General features: G+C 42.6%; 1 protein-coding gene and 2 long non-coding RNA genes across 3 annotated transcripts in view; 1 reads left to right on the top strand and 2 right to left on the bottom strand.

The window, feature by feature from the left end:
• Positions 1 to 16,880, bottom strand: part of BAZ1B (bromodomain adjacent to zinc finger domain 1B) — a 53,657-nt gene extending 36,777 nt beyond the window's left edge. Inside the window, exons 1-4 of the mRNA XM_015103910.4 lie at positions 16,415 to 16,880; positions 7,135 to 7,251; positions 4,650 to 4,794; positions 1,234 to 1,435 (exon numbers count right to left, since the gene is read on the bottom strand). Coding sequence (XP_014959396.2) covers positions 1,234 to 1,435; positions 4,650 to 4,794; positions 7,135 to 7,251; positions 16,415 to 16,521 — 571 coding nt within the window. The 5' untranslated portion in view covers positions 16,522 to 16,880. The remainder of the gene's footprint in view (positions 1 to 1,233; positions 1,436 to 4,649; positions 4,795 to 7,134; positions 7,252 to 16,414) is intronic.
• LOC132658577 (uncharacterized) lies at positions 7,253 to 16,349 on the bottom strand. Its single transcript, XR_009598397.1, has 2 exons — positions 15,748 to 16,349; positions 7,253 to 7,344 (listed from the first exon to the last, which is right to left on the bottom strand). It is a non-coding gene; the product is annotated as an uncharacterized LOC132658577 (long non-coding RNA).
• A 166-nt stretch (positions 16,881 to 17,046) lies between the features above and the next one.
• LOC105607860 (uncharacterized) lies at positions 17,047 to 20,783 on the top strand. Its single transcript, XR_001436674.4, has 3 exons — positions 17,047 to 17,150; positions 18,418 to 18,483; positions 19,323 to 20,783. It is a non-coding gene; the product is annotated as an uncharacterized LOC105607860 (long non-coding RNA).
• Positions 20,784 to 20,901: the final 118 nt, after the last annotated feature.

Below are 20,901 nucleotides of genomic sequence, written 5' to 3'. Positions count from 1 at the left end.
GTATTCCGATGATCTGATTCTATGATCTTCTATTTTTGGCCTAGCTTGGAGGGATCTCAGTTCTCCTGATCAGGGATCAAACCAGTGCCTTCTGTGGTGGAAGCGCAGAGTCCTAACCATTGGACCATTAGGGAAGTCCCTTCCAAAGATCTGATTCTAGTAGTGTTAGAAGACATATCATCAGTCAACACTTAACCAAAACACTTATCAACCTCAAGTCTTGGGTATGTAAGTAAACCTTCAGTATCAAGAAGAAGGAAAAGAGAAACTGAAAAACACTGATATCAGCATTAACAATACAGAGTGAAAAAACTGAAGCATCAACAACTGAGATGGACGCATTACAAAAGTCTCAGACGTTTCCTTGGGACAAGAAAAAGACATCCCTTTAAAACCATCTGCACACGCCCAAAACATAAGGAGACACAAAACAGAATGGAAGACATACAGCATAATGCTCTAATGAAATGTTCTAATTCAAACTTTGTAACAGTTACATAATGAGGTAAAATTTGATCCTCTGATAGTCAAGAGGAAGAAGCTCAGTATATTCAAACCCTGTCAGTACTCATATCTTCAGAGATAGAAGAAATCTATCCCAGTTAAATTCCTAACTGACACAGATTTTTTTAAAAGGGGGGAGGGCGGAGGGAAGCCTCAGAGGATAAATAAATTTCCCAATGTGTAATGTCTCAGTTCGTCAACTTTTCAAAACATTATGTTAGGCCTCCAGGTCCCTAAAAATCACTTTTAGACACCATAGTGCTTCAGAATTCTGGCAGTGCCCATCTGAGAAGGAATGCGAGTTACAGATAACAGACAAAAGGAAGTACTTCAAAATCATTACACTGGCTGGCAACGTGAAGAGAAACAGGGATTAGAATTTATCCCTCCTACTCAGATCACCCCACTTCCATGCCTATACAGATAATTCCAACTTAAAAAGAAAAAGAAGGCAAACCTTCTTTCCCATCTCGAGTAGCTTGGTATGTGCACACAGATTCCTAAGCAACTAGAGGAAATGACTTCCCAATCCCTTAATTGTGAAAGGAGATTTAAATCCTGAGTGACAGTATAGGTATGTTTTCCAAAGCATAAACAAACAAAAGCACGTCTATCTAACAACAAAATTCAATTACAAACTGAGTTGCTAGAGAACTCAAAAAAAGATTTGTGCATAATAAAACAAACAGAGTTGCACAGCTCAATAAGGAAAGACAGTATCATACATACTAATACTCTCCCTCCTTCCTTCCTCTTCTTTCCCAATTGCCTCCTTCTTCTGATGGTCCTGAGCGATTTGGCTAGAATTCTCTTTGTCGCTTGAGGGAGAGTCACAAGAGCCATCAGATTTCTTCTCAGTGGCCTCTTCATCTACTTTCTCCAAAGGATGAATCTTAACAATCCTCACTTTGAGCATTTTCTCCTTCCCAACCTATAAGAAAAGACAGGAGAGAGTCAAAGATAATAATTAAGAACCAGAAACCCAAAGGTAACGGTGATAAGCATTCCATATCACCTGACCAAAAAAGTACACGAAAACTCTAAAGGAGCCAGGTACAGTGATTTTTTTTCCCAACCTTATTTCCCAGACCTCTAGTTTGAAATAGGACATCTTAAAAAAATAAAACGATCACCATCTAGTTCATAATTCATGTACCAACATATTAAGGCCAAACAGTAACTACTATACAAACCTGATATGTGTAAATAAAGTTCAAGAATTTCCATTTTCTAAAAAAAATCAATTACATACGGATATCCAATTATTCCAGAACCATTTATTGAAGACTATCTTTTCTTCACTTTAATTACCTTTCCACCTCTATCAAAACGCAGCAGACTATATGTGTGTGTGTGTGCGCACGCATGCGTGTGCACACGTGTCTATTTCTGGATGCTATTCGGTTCCACTGATGTATCTGCCTATGTTTATACCGAATTATACCATCTTAATATTTTAAAATAAGGTTGAAAACCAGAGAAGATTAGGATTCTCCTTCTGCTGTACTTTTTCAAAGTTGTTCTGGCTAGATTCTTTGCATTAAATTCACTCTGAAATTTTTTTATCCAATCTGACAATCTCTACCTTTTAATTGAAGCTTTAAAACATTTATCTCTGGAGAAGGAAATGGCAACCCACTCCAGTATTCCTGCCTGGAAAATCCCATGGATAGAGGAGCCTGGTGGTCTACAGCCCACTGGGTTGCAAAGAGTTGGACACAACTGAGCAACTTTCACCTTAGAACATTTATATTACACATAATTATAGATATGGTTAGATATTTTCTATTTGGTTTCATCAAAACTAAAAACGTCTGCTCTTCTAAAGACACTGTTAAGAGAATAAAAATACAAGTCCTAGATTGGAACCGAAAAAAGCATATATATAACAAAGGATTTGTATCCAGAAAATATAAATAAGTCTCACAACTTAAAAACAAGAAAATAATCCAATTTAAATTAAATTTACATTTTAAAATGGAGGAAGATTTGAACAGACATTTCACCAAAGGAAACACAAATAAAAGGTAGCAACAAGCAGAAAAGGTGCTCAACATTATCAGTTATTAAAAGAGAAAATACTTAAGAATAAAAACCCTAGTTAAAGGGCATATTGTATTCAGTAATACCAAAGCAGTTACCGAAATAGTTAGCAATGGATGAGCAGCTCCACAGCCTTGTCAAAACTTGGCATTATTTTAACTTTTCTTTATTCACTAATCAGATGTGTATAAAATGATCTCACTGTGGTTTCCACTTGACTTTCTAGATTCCTGATGAATATAAACATCTTTTCATACGTTCATAGACACACCTCTCCCCCTCTTCTGGAACTTCTCCTCCTCCACCTGGCAGTATTTTCCTTTTGCCACTCCAAGTCCATCTCAGTCTTTTCTACATTACTCTGTGCTTAAACAGACTGACCTTAATGAACTACACCAAAGGGCTCCTTTCTCCCTAGGTTTTGAGTTCAATCCATGGGGTGCATAAGCAGAAAATCACAGGGTGAGAGAAAGCTGACAGTGGGGTGACACTGGCATCCTCCTGACTGCCAGCCTCAGCAGGCTGGTAGCTTCTCACTACAGCAAGCGCTTTCCTACAATGACATTATTCTCTCCTAGTCCCAGTAACCTTCCCTTCCCCTCATTTACTTGGGAGTTTAGACGCAGTAAAGCCTCTCCACTATTGATTGCCATGAGGTACTTAACCTTTCCTTGTTGGTTTTCCTTGACCTAGATCAGACTGTGATCTGAAGTTTCTTTTTCAAACTCAATTCAATTACACCATTTGAATAATACCATCTGTTTCCTGCCAGCACACCGAATGATATAAAGTGTGTGATTAAAACCCAATGATGATTCCACAGACATTACAAATATAAAAAGTAGCTGGGAGATACAGGGAGTCAAAGTAAACTGAGGAAAGAACAAGAATTTTGGAACCAGACGACTTCCTGGCTACTGCTGGGTTAACCTAAGCCATCCCCCTCCTCCTTTTCTCCCTCCTTCTTTTGAGGCTTCAAAAAAAGGGGAGGGAATAAAAAAGGGAGTATTCACTTTCTTAGCCCCCTTGTAGCTGAAGACGGTTATGTAAGCCATGGTGTAGTCAATAATATGTAAAGATAAAAGGGAATGGGGAAGAATATGCTTCTGATAAAGATTTTCTTACTATCCTTAGACAAGCATTGGCTTGCTCTGAATACAGTCACAATTTTACAACCAAGAGGCAACAAAACTAAGGACAAAACCAAACACTAAGAACAGAACAGAAAGGCAGAAGGACAGCCTCTACACCAAACTTGGAACTGCCTGCTTCTAAGACTTACTATGTGAGAAAATCAACCATCTTCACTGGTTAAGCTGATGCTACCCAAAGTGGTTGTCCCCCGGGTGTTCATATCATCACATCCTGGAGTGTGTTACAACTGCAAACTTTCAGGTCCTACCCTAGATCTTCCATGTAAAGTCTCAGGGGATAGGGCCCAAGAATGCATATTCAGAAATCCTCGAAGTAATTTTATTTAGGCTAAACTTTGAGAAGTCCTGACCACCGTCAGTCAGCTACTTCATTACATACTAGTACACTCTATCAACCTGAACAAGCTACTTAAACATCTAAGCCTGTTTACCACCTCAGCCTTTCTGTGCAGATTCTGTAAGATATTATACAAGCAACCAGCCCAGTATCCAGTACATACAGAACTTCAACAAACGAATCTTATTTTAAACTTTCAAAGGACTATATAGGGATTGCTTTAGTATTACGCAAATAGTTAACCTATGTACTTTAGTAAATCCTTTAATAATAGTAATAGTTATCCTACCTATTTACTTCAGTGACAGTTATCCTCTAGTAATGGGCTGGAAAATTAAACAAACTTATATAGAAAGAAGTCAACTCAATCACTGTTGTAGGGAAATGGAAATCTTTTGCCTTAGATTCCATAGATTTGGACTAAAAACAGCTGAAAGTCTTTTACATAGTTCTAAAATTTAGTGATTAAAATACTTAATATTAAATGTTTAAAAATATATTTGATACTATTACGTAAAGGGGACTTCAATATTACTCACATAGAAATAATCTTGTCATATGGTTAGTGAATCAAATCACATTTAAAAAAATAAGTAAAAACAGGCGCTCACCTCAAAGTCACACTCTTCTCCGACTGCGTATTTGGTCATGATCTCCAACCAAGCAGTATCCACTAGCTTCTCTAAGGAGGCTGTGTTATGGTGAACCATTTCCAGGACAAGTTTCTCATACCAGGCGGGGAACTCCTCCTTCAAACTAAACAAACAAGTCATCAGTTTCCAAGAAAATGAGGAAAAGACTATCCAGAGAGTTATTTGGGTCAACTGAAAAAGTCCTTTAGCACATACAGGCAAGGTACAAAGATTATTCACAGAAGTAAATATAAACACCTTACCCTGTCCTCGGGAGCTGGGCACCAACTATCCTTCAAGTGTCACCTACTTCACTAAATCTCGTGGAGTTCTCCCCAGCAACTCTAAGTTAGTCTTGCTAACCTCTGAATTCCCACTGTACTTTATTCATTTGTGTGAAGGAGAGCAATTTATTTTCATCAATTCTCTGATCTGTTCCTAACAGCTGTCCACCTGATTGTCTTTGGGTTATCCAGGTACATCATCATATTATAAGCAACAATAACTGATCTCCCCCTTACTACTCTTTATTTTCTTTATTTGCTATAGGTTAATGGTTACCATCTTTCATTCCAAGAGAACTCTTACACACCCAAAAACACATCCAGAAGGTAGCATTATCTCTATTTTGTAAAGAGCAAATTGTACGTGCTTTTACAGTACAAACGGTTGTGCCTAGGCACTGTGACGAATTTTAGCATAAATGAAACATGACACCTGCCCTCTAGTTTACAGGCTACTACAGGGATCAGCAGCAGCCTATGAGCCAACTCCACCCTGCTACCAGTATTTTCTTTGGTAAATAAAATTTTATTGGGACCTAGTCACTCCCATTCAGTTATGGTATTATCAATAGCTGTTTTCACTGTACAACATCAAAGCAGAATAGTTGAGACAGAGACCATATGGCCCACAAACCCTAAAATATATTAACTGGTACTCTACAGAAGGGATAGGCCAACCCGGAGTCTAGTATACTATCAAGGTATAAACATAAATAACGCTAATTCAAAACGGAACAACGTCAGTGACCTAAGCAAAGAAACAGGCACCAGGTTAACAGACTTGACTAATTATTAATCAGTGATGGAGCCATTGCTGAGCCCAGGTCTCAAGTGAAGACAGTGCTCTGTTACACAGGCAAAAGAGCAGAATGGTATTGATCACTAAACTGTATGCTCTCTGTTTATATACTATTAAGGGAAGTCAATGAGAAGTCCACAGAAAACGTTTTTACTCTGAATTTCCAACAGGACATTGTTTTTCTATAATAACTATAAATAGTTGTCTCACTGTATCTCACTGTTCGCTGAACCCGTGGTAGGCAAGGTGTGCTCAGGGAAGCTGGAAGAAAACTCAGGGAGCCATAGGAACCGCAGACATGTTTATTTCTCCGGGCTGGCACAGCAGCCGTGAGGCAGCCGTTCTGACCTAGTGGACATGGCCATAACGAAGCTGCAAGGGCTTTTCAGGTGGAGCTTATATGCGTTTACAGAACCAAGTGGCCTGTGCCCAAGCAGGTACCCATCGTGATGCGCATGCGCAGTGCTGTACATGCTCTCAGCCATTACATAACCATCTATTTACAGACCGTGGGGTGAGAGCAGGAGAGCCTGACTACTACCACCGTGGCTACTTTGCGCTTTCCCTACACAGAGCATGTGCCTTTAAAAATTATCAATCAGGGACTTCCCTGGTGGTCCTGTGGCTAAGACTCTGAGCTCCCAGTGCAGGGGGCCCAGGTTCCATCCCTGGTCAGGGAGCTAGATCCCACATGCTACAGCTAAGACCCAGAGCAGCCAAATAATAAAACTTTTTTAAAAAAATTATGAATCACCATACTGTACACCTGAAACATATAATACTGCATATCAACTATATTTCATTTTCCAAAAAAGTACTGTTTTATCATCCCTAGCTCCTGCTTATCTTTGCAAGCATCTGTTGTCTAAATTCTGAGTATTTTCTTTGAAAAAATACCCAGACAAAATATACCCTTTGAACACACATAGAATTTTTAAGATACCTCATTTAACCATCCCACTCAGGTAAACGATCTTCAAACTGTGTATTTCTTTTCAATAGCTGCTATAAATACTGTCTTAAATTTCAAATGACCACAAAATAAAGAAAATTCTCGCTAATTCGCTGCCTCTGTATTACTTCTAGATTATATCAGCTTCCTTTGCTTAGAACCACATTCCCAGAGTATTTATAAGGGAAAAGTACACAGCAAGAACATTCAAAAGCCTGGTACGTACCTAAGTTAAGTGTACGCACAACTGTATATCCCACATACTGTGTTACTCACAAAATGACAAGAGGCAAGACACCAGTACATCGATATAATGCATTCCAATTCAAGCCCCATAAACTTACATACAAATACTGTTTTGTGGTTAACAGTCCCCTTTTCCTAATCATGTGAAGACAGCGTTAGAAGGGCAGTGCTTCTCCTACTTACAGTTCAGCAACTTCCTGTTCCTCCTCCCAGGCCTCCTTGTGTGTGAGCTGACTGCTCCCGGTACTTTTACACGTCCAGATGCGCTCACTGTATCTTTCCAAGCGGGCTTCATACTCTCTGTGAGCAGTGGCTCAGGAAAACGATGCTCAAGCAACAGAGGCAGACTAATCCACAAACTACTTATATATGGAAAAAACCACAGTATCCTTTCTGTAATGCACAGCATAAACTGAAATCAGAGTTTTCAGCTGGCAAATCCAAGCAAGATGATTAACACTACTCACCCAAATTTCACTTCACAAGACTCCCACAGAACTAAGAATTCTAAGAAAAAAAATTAAAGGCAAAATGAAACACAAGAGCTAAGGAGTAAGAATCTAAGGTATGTGAAATTCACAACTCAAATGGTCAGCAAGTTTAAGAATCAGTTCCACAGTAAGATAAAATGGCTACACCAGTTTCCCAGGCAGTTTGGAATAATAACCCTGTGCACACGCTCATGATCCATTTACTAATAACCTTCCAGTCTACCTTGGAAACAGTTCTTGATTCTCTTGGGTTTAAAAAATAAATACCATAAAATCCTAAAAATAATTCTGGCATAGTAGCACCCCACTCCAGTACTCTTGCCTGGAGAATCCCATGGACAAAGGAGCCTGGTGGGCTGCCATCTATGGGGTCGCACAGAGTCAGACACGACTAAAGAGACTTAGCAGCAGCAGCTACTGCTAAGTTTATGTTATCTGCAGTAACACCACGTTCACAAGTCATTTACTAGTAATTAGTCAGTCTTTGTGAGGGAGAGAGGGAGGAAGAGATCATACAACTAGCGCTGTGAAGATGGGAACTTTCCACACCATCCCAACTGGAATTCATTATCAGCCAGCCACGTTCAAATTCAAGTGACAGGCAGAAGATGCTACGCAGGAAAACTGACACCACAACTAGAGAATTAACTGCCAATCTCTGTACTTTCCAAGTGACAGCTTCTAGAATGGTTGAAATAAAAAGTATTTAAACAGCTCCTCTTGTAACATTACTGAACAACTAAACAAATAATTCATTTTTAATATAAAGGAGATTCTTGGTCTTCTAGGGCTATTATGAGTTAAAAGAAAAATGACAAGGATAAATCCATAAATAATCCAAAACTGTAGTTTTAGTCAATAAATAAGTACCTTCTCTCACTGTATCATTCTCTGGATCTGCCAAAAACAATACGTCTCTTTTTCCTCAGTGGGGTGATGATAATATTTAAATGATTAAACTATTAAAATAGAGTACCAGTGAAAACCAGGAGTCAGATTTCCATAGAGCCCTATGCAAATCCAATCACTGAAAATTTATAAAATCCTATGGTGAAAACGAACTAGCATGGCTTCCATAGGGACATTAACCAACTAACTGACAAAATGGGTTTGTTTTCTGTTTCTCTATTTGCACCTGGGGAGAGGAGATAAAATAAAAACAATCAGTAAGTGGATTTATTTAAACATTCAAAAAGCTTAATAACATTCTAATACATCATTCGGCTACACTGAAGAAATTCACTGCATCATCAGAGAGAATGTGAGGTTAACAAATATATCCTAAAGAGAAAGCATTACGTTTTTATTACTGTTACTTTCAAAAGTTGGAATAACGTGCCAAGTCCATTCTCTTCAGACTAAGACCCATATGGCCAATAATACACAGGACTGCTCCCACTCAGATGTCTCAGTGATTCCTCAAATCCAACTTTTTCTAAACTCTCACTACCCCTCCACTCCTGCTCAAACCTGCTCTTTAACAGATACTCCCAATCTCACTGAATGGTCCAAGTCAGAACTCAGGGACTCATCCTAACCTCTTGAGCCCCCTAACTGTAACCACTTACATACTTTTCAGTTCAGTTCTTTCTCTCCCATAACAGAGCCATTTTCCAAATTCAGCTTCTGATCCTCATTTCTCAAGCAGTCATAACATTTTAAAACATTTAACTGTCCTCACTGGTAATCATCTTCTTTTCAGGTCCTTTGTGCTTCTCACACTCACATCCTTTTTTCCCAGTCTTGTTTGCTTTTAAACCCATTTCTTCTGATTTAAAAATCTCACTTGCCCTCAGGCCCCTTGAAATGCAAACATGTTGCAATGGGAAAAATACTCTGACCCCCCCCACAGAACTGAAAACCACTTACCAAGATTTTATTGGGTTTTATTTTCTAAGATTTTTATTTTCAGAAGGAAAAAAAAAGGAAACTAGTTTCAAACAATATATATTTAAATAGCAAATATTGATTGATTATGGTTTTTCAAATACAGTAATGAAAGTCCCTTCTACCCTGATACAAGTCTTTCCCATCCACCTTTGAAAATCTTTATCAGTACAGCATTCTCGTTCTGGGTGGCCTCATCCACTCCTATTAACTTTAATTACTATCTACAAATGCTAATAACTTCTATCAACAGCTTAGTCCCCTCTCTCTGAACTCCAGGCCCATATATAGATATATACTAGTAACACATACATCTCCATTTGGATAGCCTCAGCAATTCATCATAAGAATGTCCAAACTAAACACTTCATGACTCCACAGTCAAAACAAAATGAACAACTGATCCTCTTCTAGGTGAAACCCCACGTCTCAGACTGGGACTCAAACCCAATTACATTGCAGATGGGACTTGAACCCAGTCTCCCTGCTGAAGTCACACACCTGGTCTCAGGACTTAATGAAGCTCAGGTTCTTTAGTATCAGCACAGAAGGAATTCAGCAAGAAGCAAAGCTATAGGGAAGAAGTAGATTTATTAACACAGAACACTTGTGAAGGATGCAAGCAGTCAGGCTCTGCCCTAAGACCTAAATGGGAAAGGTTTATTTAGGGAGACACACATTCCACAGTGAGGGCCACCTCAGAAGGTGAGAGGCCCTGAAATACGGGATGGTTAGTTTTTAATGGGTTGGGTAAATTCACAGGCAGTAGCAGAAGGATTATTCTAACTATTTTGGGGAAGGGGCAGGCATTTCCAAGAACTGGGCCACCACCCACTTTCTGGCCTTTTATGGCCCAGCTTCCAAAAGGTCTTGGTGCCTGTGGGAGTCATTTACCATATGTTAAAGTATTACAAAGAATATTTATAGTGAGATTCAAGGTTACTGGAAGTCCAGGCTTCTGCCACCTTGAGCCTATTTGGTTCTAACCACTTTATGTCCTCAGGGGATATGTCTTTCTTCTCTTCCTTCCAGTCTCATAGGGCCCTCTATGTCACAGTCAAAGCTAGAGTTATTCCAGTAGTCATGTATGGATGTGACAGTTGGACTATAAAGAAAGCTGAGCACCAAAGAATTGATGTTTTTGAACCGTAGTGTTGGAGAAGACTCTGCAGAGTCTTGGACTGCAAGGAGAGCAAACCAGTCCATTCTAAAGGAAATCAGTCCTGAATATTCATTGGAAGGACTGATGCTGAAGCAAAACTCCAATACTTTGGCCACCTGATGCAAAGAACTGACTCAATGGAAAAGACCCTGATGCTAGGCAAGACTGAAGGCAGGAAGAGAAGGGGACGAGAGAGGATGAGATGGTGGATGGCATCACCGACTCGATGGACATGAGTTTGAGCAACCTCCAGGAGTTGGTGATGGACAGGGAAGCCTGGTGTGCTGCAGTCCACGGCGTCGCAAAGAGACAGACACGACTGAGTGACTGAACTGAACTGATGTCACAGGACACCACTAACCAAATGACAACCAAAACATAACCTGACTCCGTCTCAATCAATCACCAAATCCTGCCAAATCTACTTATTTCAGAAATTCACAAACTGTGCTTCTCTCCACTGCAAGGGCTACTGAATTTATTCAGACCGCTGTTGTCTGTCTAGTGCTGAGATGACTTAATCACCGGTCTAGGTCTAGCTGCCACTGGTCTCAAGGCTACAGAGCCACTCTTAACTATTCTTAATGCTGCACCCACAGTAATCTTCCTAACCTAAAAGCCTGCTTCTTTACTTTTCAAATTCTTTTAACAGCCTCCACTAAATTTAAGGCAAAGTCCAAATTCCTCAGTCTATCTCACAGCGACCGGTAATGCAGTCCCAATGCAGTCCCATTCGTGTACCTCATCACTGCATCTCCATTCCTACTTTCTCACTCCAGCCATATGAAACTGATTTCAATTTCTCAAAAGCGGGCATTCTCTGGTGTCCCGTGGTCAGGACTCAGTGAGTTTACTGCCATTTGCCCGGGTTCCACAAGTGCAACGGCACAAAAAAATAAAAATAAATAAAAGGTTTTAACATTTCTTTAATAACTTTTTTTTTTCAAAATCAAGAACCATCAAACTCACAAGCTCTTCAAAAGATGTAGACCTCTTCTTCATCTAACTAAACGTTTTTCTTTGCTGCGCCACCTGGCCTGTGTAGGATCTTAGTTCCCTGACCAGGGATTGAACCCATGTCCCGTTAAGTGGAAGCGCAGAATCTCAACCACTGGATCTCCAGGGAGGTCCCCATCTAACTTCTAACCATCCTTTAGATCTCAACTTAAAAATAACTTTCCCCAGGAAACATTTCCTTAACCCTAAAATGTGGCAGACAGTACTATTCTTTCCAAATATCCACTCCAATCCGTAAGAGGATTCTATCAATACATCTCCACCCACTACCATGTGGCTTGAAACGCCTCCTGGGAAGAGGAAAGTGCATCAGCACCCCATCACCACCTTGGGTCTGACCACATGACTTGCTTTGACAAATAGATGGAACAGAGGCCACCTCCAGGAAGAAGCTTAAAAAGCCATCAGTTTCCTGTTGTTCTCTCTGCCACCAGAAAAAGATGCTGCAGAGAAGGGACGGCTCCTTCAGCCTGAATCTTGGAAAATAAGAAAAATGTGTCTTTCCTTTTTTTCACCCATTTTCCTTTTTTTCAAATGTGGCCACTAGAAAAAATTTAATTACATGTGGCTCACATCACACTGGGGCTTCCCTTGTAGGTCAGTTGGTAAAGAATCTGCCTACAATGCAGGAGACCCAGGTTCAATTCCCGGTCTGGAAGACCCACACCAGTATTCTTGCCTGGAGAATCCTGTGGACAGAGGAGTCTGGCGGGCTACAGTCCATGGGGTCTGTACACGACTTAGCAAACAAACCACCACCACCACCACCACCACATCACACTGGACAGCTGCCAAGTCACTTCAGTCATGTCTGACTGTGTGTGACACCATAGATGGCAGCCCACCAGGCTCCCCCGTCCCTGGGATTCTCCAGGCAAGAACACTGGCGTGAGTTGCCATTTCCTTCTCCAATGCATGAAAGTGAAAAGTGAAAGTGAAGTCACTCAGTCGTGTCTGACTCCTAGCGACCCCATGGACTGCAGCCTACCAGGCTCCTCCATCCATGGGATTTTCCAGGCAAGAGTACTGGAGTGGGTTGCCACTGCCTTCTCCCCATTGGACAGCGGTACAATCCTAATGCTTTCATCTAGGAATGAAGGTCCTCTGACAACACAATTTTTAATTGACTACTTATTCAAATTAGATTAATTTTAAAAATTTAAAACTGAAATTTCTACAACAACCCCTATCATGAGGTACTTTTAAGTTTATATAACTGTTTTCTGGTTATTCATTTGACTTGATGTTTAAAAAAATAAAAGGGGGGGGGGGAAGCCCTATCAGAAGGATATTGAGTCAGCTGCCTCTGAATCCTATTTCAAATTTTAGGTTACCAAAATAAGTCACTCACTCTCAAATAACCCCTCAGGGCAAACGCCAATTGAAGTTTTTATGTTCCAGCAACTGCTGTACTTATAATTGCAGACAAAATGTCAAAGCAATTCTCCAAAGGTTGTGTATGCTATAAATGATAAGATATTTTCAAATCCTAGACTAACTCATTATGCATCTCCCTTTTCAAGAGTTTAAGAGGTACCTCCTTACCACCATATGCTGCTTCTTTGTTCTCTTTAGCCTTTTAACTATGGTTTCTTTCAATAAAGTACTTGATAGCCTGAAAGGAAGAGGCCCAGAAAAGTATGGAGGTTAAATAAGTGTAACTATAACCCTGGGAGTTCTAAGTGAGAAGACAGAGCAGCAACGCAAGGTTTGCTTTTTAGCCTGTTTTCTCTCTTTGGACCAGCCTGTCATTAAGTTAAAAATAACTCTAATCTGGTAATAACTTGTTACTTTAAAGAAATTCAATTATGAAAATCAGCATACGAACTCAGTATTCCAACTGTCCAATAAAATCCTGTCTTGAAACTATGATTTAACCCCAGCTCTTAAAATGCTTGTCATGTTTTTCTTGGCAAATAAAGTTATTCTTACCTAGAGCCAGAATAACTGTATATTCTAACAGCTTCTCCTTATTATACCATCTAAATCTTATCACACTGATGCTACTAAGGTTATGAATTCGTTTCTAGGCTTTAGAAACTAGGGTAGTCAAAGCAATACAAAAAAAAAAAAAAAAAAGTAATAATCTACAGCAGGCTGCCTTCAGGTTCAGTTCCTTCCTAAAATCCATCTTGACTTAAATACAGTCAGTGCAGACTTCTGCTGTCAAACAATCAGATCAAGAAGTGATTCTGATAAAGTTAACTTTTCCAGGTAAGATCCAGGCCCTTGCCTGTAGTAGTACTATCCTGGGAAGCAATGTGCCATAGATTTAAAGATACAGTACAACAATCATGGATATACAACCCAGTCATTAAATGTGTGTGCATCATTCACAACTATCACTGTAAGTTTAATGAAGACATACAACAATGCCTTCAAGAACACAATGCTCATAGCTTTAAGTCAATAAAATACCATACAAATTTGCTACAGAATATACATGCAATCCAAAGGGAGGAATCAGGAGAAAATTAAAGTATGAAATCCTATTAAAAACATAATTGTAACTATAAACTTAAAAGTGAAAAAACCAACACTTCAAATGCAGCAGTTACCCAACCACATACTCGTTCTCCTCTATGAAATTACTAATAGCCTAATAAAAAAATATGCCAACCTGCCAACCACACAGTACAATAGTTTAAAAACCATCCTCAAAGTGATTCCACTTGTAGAAATTCCCAAGGGAGCAATTTCTCTCCCAGCAGGTTAACACAATTTAAGAACTCCTTTGTTAAGAGTTCTAAAAACTGGTAGGGGAGATTTTAAAGATGAAGAATTTTTATTAAATACACAACACTTTAAAAGTTACACGCATTAGTGTTCAACTGTCATCATTAAAAGAAATGCTTCATATATACCATTATATTTCAACAATTTCAGTAAATGATACGAAAAAACCCAGGCTGCCAGTTCTAAGTTAGCTATCTACAGCCATTTTTTAAAAAACAGAGCTCAGTTCCTGTTAGAGACTCAGAATGTGTCTCCTCCCTATTGCAGTTTCTTATACTTCACTAGGACCAGACGTGAAAATCAACATCCAGTAATATTCGTGTGATAACCGTCAACTGCTCAAAAGCCATGTGAAAAGGATACAGTATATTTCCACAAGTAATTTTTTACTTCACTGATGTTTTGGAATGTTATTTTAAAAAAAAATACGGCACTTTTAGAATAATGCTGTGTTTGGGAGAGCTGGAGCGCTTCTCCAGAACGATCCTCCCAAAGCCCTAATAGGACAAGAACCAGATTACCACTTCAACCTCTCCCTTAAACACACCCTAACTTATACCACAGGCTTCCCAGGTGGCTCGGTGGTAAAGAGCACAATCACCAATGCAGAAGACACCAAGAGATGGGAGTTCGAACCCTGGGTGGGAAATGGCAACCCACTCCAATATTCTGGCTCGGGAAATCCCAGGGACAGAGGAGCCAGGCAGGCTATAGTCCATGGAGTCGCAAAGAGCCGGAGCGCACACACGTAAACATCTTGCGCTACCAGCTGGAACAAACAGTGGATTCACATCATTAAAAGCGAAGGAACTGCATTCCATGTTCCTTTTGTGATCTACTTTCAGGCATGAGGTACCAAGAGCACTGGATTCTCCTGACTCTTCCATTTACAAGCCTGTGATCTCAACTGTCTGGGCCTACCAGGCATACCCAGGCAGGGGAACCCCACCATCTCCAGGATCTAGTTCCGCTCTGAGATACTCTGGCTGCATTTCTTCCAGAGTCTTCCTACAGCATGGACTCATTTTCCAAGGCCCTTCCTGCGTGAACACCTAATATCCTCAAACTGCACTGAAACAACCCCATAAAGCACTACATTAAAGGGAGGATCAATGAGAAATATAATCAAATGATATGGCTCACACTCGCACTTCCTTCTACATGGGAGCAAACAGACACTGCTGAGAAATCAAGTCCTTTCAAAGGGAAAGCGGTGATAAAGCTAACACAGTAGCCTTCACTCTTGAAGCTTTCTCTACACTAAAAAATGCTACATTCGAAAACCTTTTTTACGGTTAAGATTCAAAAAAGATGCATCTGGCATCCATAAAAAAAGTAAGAGTGGTACAAGTTTAGCTAAGAGAGTTGACAATAAGCTTGACAGCAAGAAACCTTAAGCAATGATTAGGATGCCTCTCATTTAAAACATCAGCCTCGTGTACCTACAATACAACATTAAAACTGTAAGCGTGTCTTTGAAAAACGCTGTTTAAAGATAAATACCGATATTCTACACCGTCAGAATTCCAAATCTGTGCAAGTCCAGGGATAGAAGGCATCGGCTCCTCCAAGGTAACTTTTTTACTGTCTTTCCTCTGAGTCTGGAAATTCATTCTTGATTTTGATCCCGTCAGTTCATCAGCCTCCAGTGCGCTCGGAAGGAGCAAAACACAAATGCTCCCGCAGAGATCGGGATGGGGGAAGGGGGGTGGGGGAGAACGCAATCGCGCCTTGTACAACCCGGATCACGAGGCCGCGCAAGTACGATTTCCAAAACTTAAGTGGAAGGTTTAATTTTAAAAGAAAAAAGCAGCAGCAAAGGAAACCCCATTCATCCCCGGTACTTAGGGCCTAACGCCAACCCCCGCTGGGAGTGGGATGGAGGGTCGCTCCTCCATAACGAGGCCCGGGGACAAAGTGCGGAGCCAGGGGAAGGATGGAGGGCTCAAGGCTCGGAGGCGGCCTGAGCCCGGCCGGCTGGCCGGCCCGCCCGCGCACCCCCTACCCCCCACCCCCCACTCCCGGATCTGCGGGCCCGGGGCTCGGGCTCCGGGTGCAGGCCCGCCGGCGCCGGGCTGGCTGACAGCTGCCACCGGCGCGGGGCTGCATGGCCCACCTCGCCCCACCCCACCCCGCGGGCGGCCTGGCCGGCGCTGCTGGAAAAGGATACTCCCGGGTGCGGAAGGCCTCCTGAGTGTGCGCGATCGTGAAGAGCGGCTCTTCGCCGGGAAGCGGCTTCACCAGGGGGAAGGGCTTGCGGCCCAGGAGCGGCGCCATCGCGGCGGCGGCAGCGGGGAAGGCGGAGGCTCCTCGGTGGACCCGCGGCGCAACACTAGGCCCCGCGGCCCGGAGCGAGCGCCTGGCTCCCGGGGGTGGGGTGGGGGAGGGGAGGGGTGAGAGGGCGGCGCGAACTCGGCTCCCTCACTGCTGGCGCCGCCGCGCTAGAGCCATGGAACGGGACCCACGGGCACAGAACTCTCTCACACACTTCCGCGCCGTCCCGAAGCCTCCAGCCAACCTTCGCTACGGGTCCCCACGTTCGGCAGTCACGACTCCTCCTCAGCTGCACCGGAGGAAATTATTGAAAAATGGCGGGAGATTCCCCTCCACCCCCCCGCCCGGCCAGCGCGCACACTAACTTGCTCCCCTGTGGCGCCGGTGGCGAATTCTCCAATAGGCGGAGAACTGGTCAGCACCCAGAACCTATTGGCTCAGAGGAGCTGCCGCTCTGCGGTTGGGTCCCGCCCCCTTCCCGGACCGCCTAGTTGGGTTGCAGCTCACTAGAGGGCAGTATGAAGAGGTGAAAGGTCACGTTATGTAAGCGCCAGTGACAGACGCGCGGGCCTCCGGCGGCGGAGTTGAAAGTGGGGAAAAATGGGGGACGGAAAGGCCGGGAATTCAGAGAGGTCAGGCCAGAAAAGCCCTCTAACATGTACTGATCTGCGCCATCTGTCACTGAAGGCGACACCGACATCCGGGCACCACTGTCCGTGTGGAGCGCCGGAGGGGGGAGGGGGAGCGCGCGGCCAGGGGCTTTGTCTTTCCACTAGGGCTCCGCCTCCTTCTTAAAGGCACCGCGCTCGGCCACGCCCGGAGATGCGCGGGTGGGGCTCACGGAAGGAGGGGTTGGCGGGAAGTAACCCGGAGACTTCATCGGCATAGGTTCTGTTGAGGTAACTTGAGGTTCAGGTTGGGTCCCCCTAAAGTTAACTTCTAGACTAGAGTGGGGTAATAGTATAATGCTTGCTTCTAGGAGTTTGCTGGAAAGGGTAATATAGAAGCTTCGTTGGAAAAATAGATTAAAGGGCATGTCTATTAAAGATAAATTCATTCACTCATATAGTCTCTTTTAGCACCTAAAATGTTCAGGGCCCTACGTGGGGTGCAACAGGGGAAGAAAATAAGACAGAGACTACTGCTTTGAAAAAAATAAGAGATAATCACTGTTCTATGTGATGAACGCTATACATAGGGTGCTGTAGAAAAACAACCGTGCCTGGAGAGTGAGAATGTTTGAGCTACTTCCCTAAGTAGACTGCAGTCACTCAAAATCTGTTTGCCCATCCAGTACAGTCAGAAACACACTTATTAACCATTCATCCCTATTAAATTGTTTTTTGTTTATTGTTCAATCGCTAAGTTTTATCAGACTCTGTGACCCCCTGGACTGCAGCACACCAGGCTCCCCTGTCCTTCACTATCTTCCGGAGTTTGCTCAGATTCATGTCTATTGAATCGGTGCTGCTACCTAATCATCTCATCCTCTGTCACCCCCTTCTCCTCCTGCCCTTAATCTTTCCCAGCATTAGGGTCTTTTCCAATGAATTAGCTCTTCCCATCAGAGGGCCAAAGTATTGGTGCTTCAGCATTAGTCCTTCCAGTGAATATTCAGGATTGAAATCTGGTTTCTTCTTGCAGTCCAAGGGACTCTCAAGAATCTTCTTGTTTACTACCTTGGTTCAAAAGTCTGCAGTGGCCCAAGAACACATCTTTCCAGCCTAGACAGGTCTAGACTGCTGGGTGTCCCTGAATGGCAACATGCCAATGCCAGACCTTTTTTTCTTTTCTTCTCACCTTAAAGTGAGAAGGATCACTGCCAGTAAAAGGTAAATTCTCATTTTTCGACTGAAAAATGCACAACCTAAAAGTTGTAAATTATGTTTTATTTGGCAGACAAAACCAAGGACTTAAGCCTGGGCAACAGCATCTGAAGACAGTCTGAGAGACTGCTCAGAAGAGGTAAGGGAGGAGCCAGGATACATAGGAGTTTTTGTAACCAAAGGCAGGTAATCAGAACACGGCAAGATTACTGGGATTTTTGTTTGTTTTTTTTTAATATTTATTTGGATGTGCTAGGTCTTAGATGCCACATGCATGCTCTTTAGTTGTTGCCTGCAAATTCTTAGTTGAAACATGTGGAATCTAATTCCCTGATCAGGGATCCAACCCAGGCCCCCTGCTTTGGGAGCAAAGAGTCTTAGCCACTGGACCACCAGGGAAGTCAAGAGAGATTACTGTTAATTAAAAGAAAACCAAGTATCTCAAGTTGAGGAATTTAGTGCTTTCCTATGGATGGAAAGATGCAAAAGTTCCGGCTCACTGAAATCTTTCCTTTGATATGCACCTCAGCTATCTGGGGCCAGTATCCTCTGCTTTTTCATCCTGAGTTTCCTGGGGAGGGGTGGGGAGGGTGGACCTAGATGGCAAGCATCCTGTTTCTATCCTAAATTCCCTTCCTTTGGCCGCTGTAAGGTGATGGCTTGATGCCTGCAACATCTTTGTTTACTGATGTGGCAGGCAACATTTCCACCACCCCCCTTGATCTAGGTCAGACTACAGCTCTTTGAAGCCCCTTCAGGCCATCTAGGCAATTCTGGTGGCTCAGACAGTAAAGCGTCTGCCTGCAGTGCGGGAGACCTGGGTTCGATCCCTCGTTTGGGAAGATCCCCTGGAGAAGGAAATGGCAACCCACTCCAGTACTCTTGCCTGGAAAATTCCATGGACTGAGGAGCATGGTAGGCTACAGTCCGTGGGGTCGAAAAGCGACTGAGCGACTTCACTTTCTTTCTTTCTTTCAGGCCATCCAGCAGTGAAGAGAGCTTATCTCCCTTCAGTAGCCATTTCTTCTAAGAGGATTAGGAGAAACCTCAGAGGCCGTGGCATTTGAGCTGATTGTGAAGAGATGAAGTTGCAGCTCGCTAGGCAGAAAGAAAAGAGGGATGGACATCCTAGGCAGGAGGAGCAGTAGAGCAGACTTGATAAATTCAGGGCCTAAACATAGGGATCTCCAGGCAGAAAGTATCAAGAGAGGAGAATGGCAAAGGAAAGTTCTCATTCTGCCACAGCATTTGAGGGTTGAATGGGACTGATCACGTGGAAGGGAATGGCAGGAGCAGTGATAGGGGCAAATGGTCAGCAAGGTCAGTGAAGACAAGTGGCCGGACTTGAGAGGCACAGACAAGATGACTAAGGGCATGGATGCTTGCAGGACTAGACACCTAATGGCAGACTACACGCAGAGTGAAAACTCCAAAAACATTGTGAGGGGGGAGGGAAATGGGGGGCCATTTCTGGTATTTCCAAAAATGCACCCAGTTGCGTATCAGAATGGGCACCATAGTCATTCCGGTGCTTATGGCCGCTGTGGACCGGAACCCAGCCCTGGTGTTGGTAAAGCAGAGATCTAAAATGGGAGACTCAGGGATGGGCTTGGGCTCAGCCCTAAGAACTGGAGGTACCCTGGAGAACCATCAAGAACAGCTGGAAATCCTGCCGGAAGTAGAAACTAGAGGTGGGGCTTTATGAATAGAGAGTATCAGCTGCAGCTCCACAAAAAGGAGCTGAGAAGTGGCTCTCCAAATAAAAAACAGTGCTTACCTTGGAGAGACAGGAGTTATGGGTGGTTGTTATTTTTTCTTTCATTATATTTTCATGTATTTTTCCAGTATGTTTTTCTATAGTGATATTTTCATTTTAAAATAGAAAAAATAACAAGCTTTAATGTGACTGTTGCTTGGCAGTTGTCCTCCATTTCTATGGCTCCAGTTTAACACTCATCTTTCACTGATACAGACCTAAACCCTTGATTAGGCGGTTTCAGCTTCTGTCACTTTTTTTCATTGTGCCATGCAACTTAAGAGGATATAGTTCCCTGACCTAGGATCAAATCTATGTCCCCTGTAGCAGAAGTCTGGAATCCTAACAACTGGATGGCAAGGGAAGTCCCTACAGTTTCAACTTCTGGCTGGTCTTTTCCGGCTTGTCCTGTTGGTTCCTCAACCTCAGAACATCCCAAATCCATTGTCTTTTATTATTTCCCTTCCCTCCATCGCCTTGGGGGAGGGGCAAGTGGGAAGTGAGGGTTTAATGGGTGCGGGTTTCTGCTTGAGGCAATGAAAACATCTGGAGCTGTAGAGTGGTAATGATTGTGCGTTGCTGTGAATCCACTTGGTGCCACTGAACTGTGTACTTTAAAATGTTTAAAATGGCAAATTCTACCGTTGTGTATTGGTTACCACAATAAAAAGTTAAAGGAAAAACTTGAAGAGTCAGCCACCTAAGGATCTGGAGCTGTGGGAAACACATCGCAGGTACACAGGGGCAGAAGTATAACTCAAAGGATGTGACAACCTCAAACAGAGTCTCCAAATCATTTTC

Source organism: Ovis aries, chromosome 24 (genome assembly GCF_016772045.2).
Source record: "Ovis aries strain OAR_USU_Benz2616 breed Rambouillet chromosome 24, ARS-UI_Ramb_v3.0, whole genome shotgun sequence".
NCBI classification, from domain to species: domain Eukaryota; kingdom Metazoa; phylum Chordata; class Mammalia; order Artiodactyla; family Bovidae; genus Ovis; species Ovis aries.
This window is presented reverse-complemented; position numbering and strand designations above follow the sequence as displayed.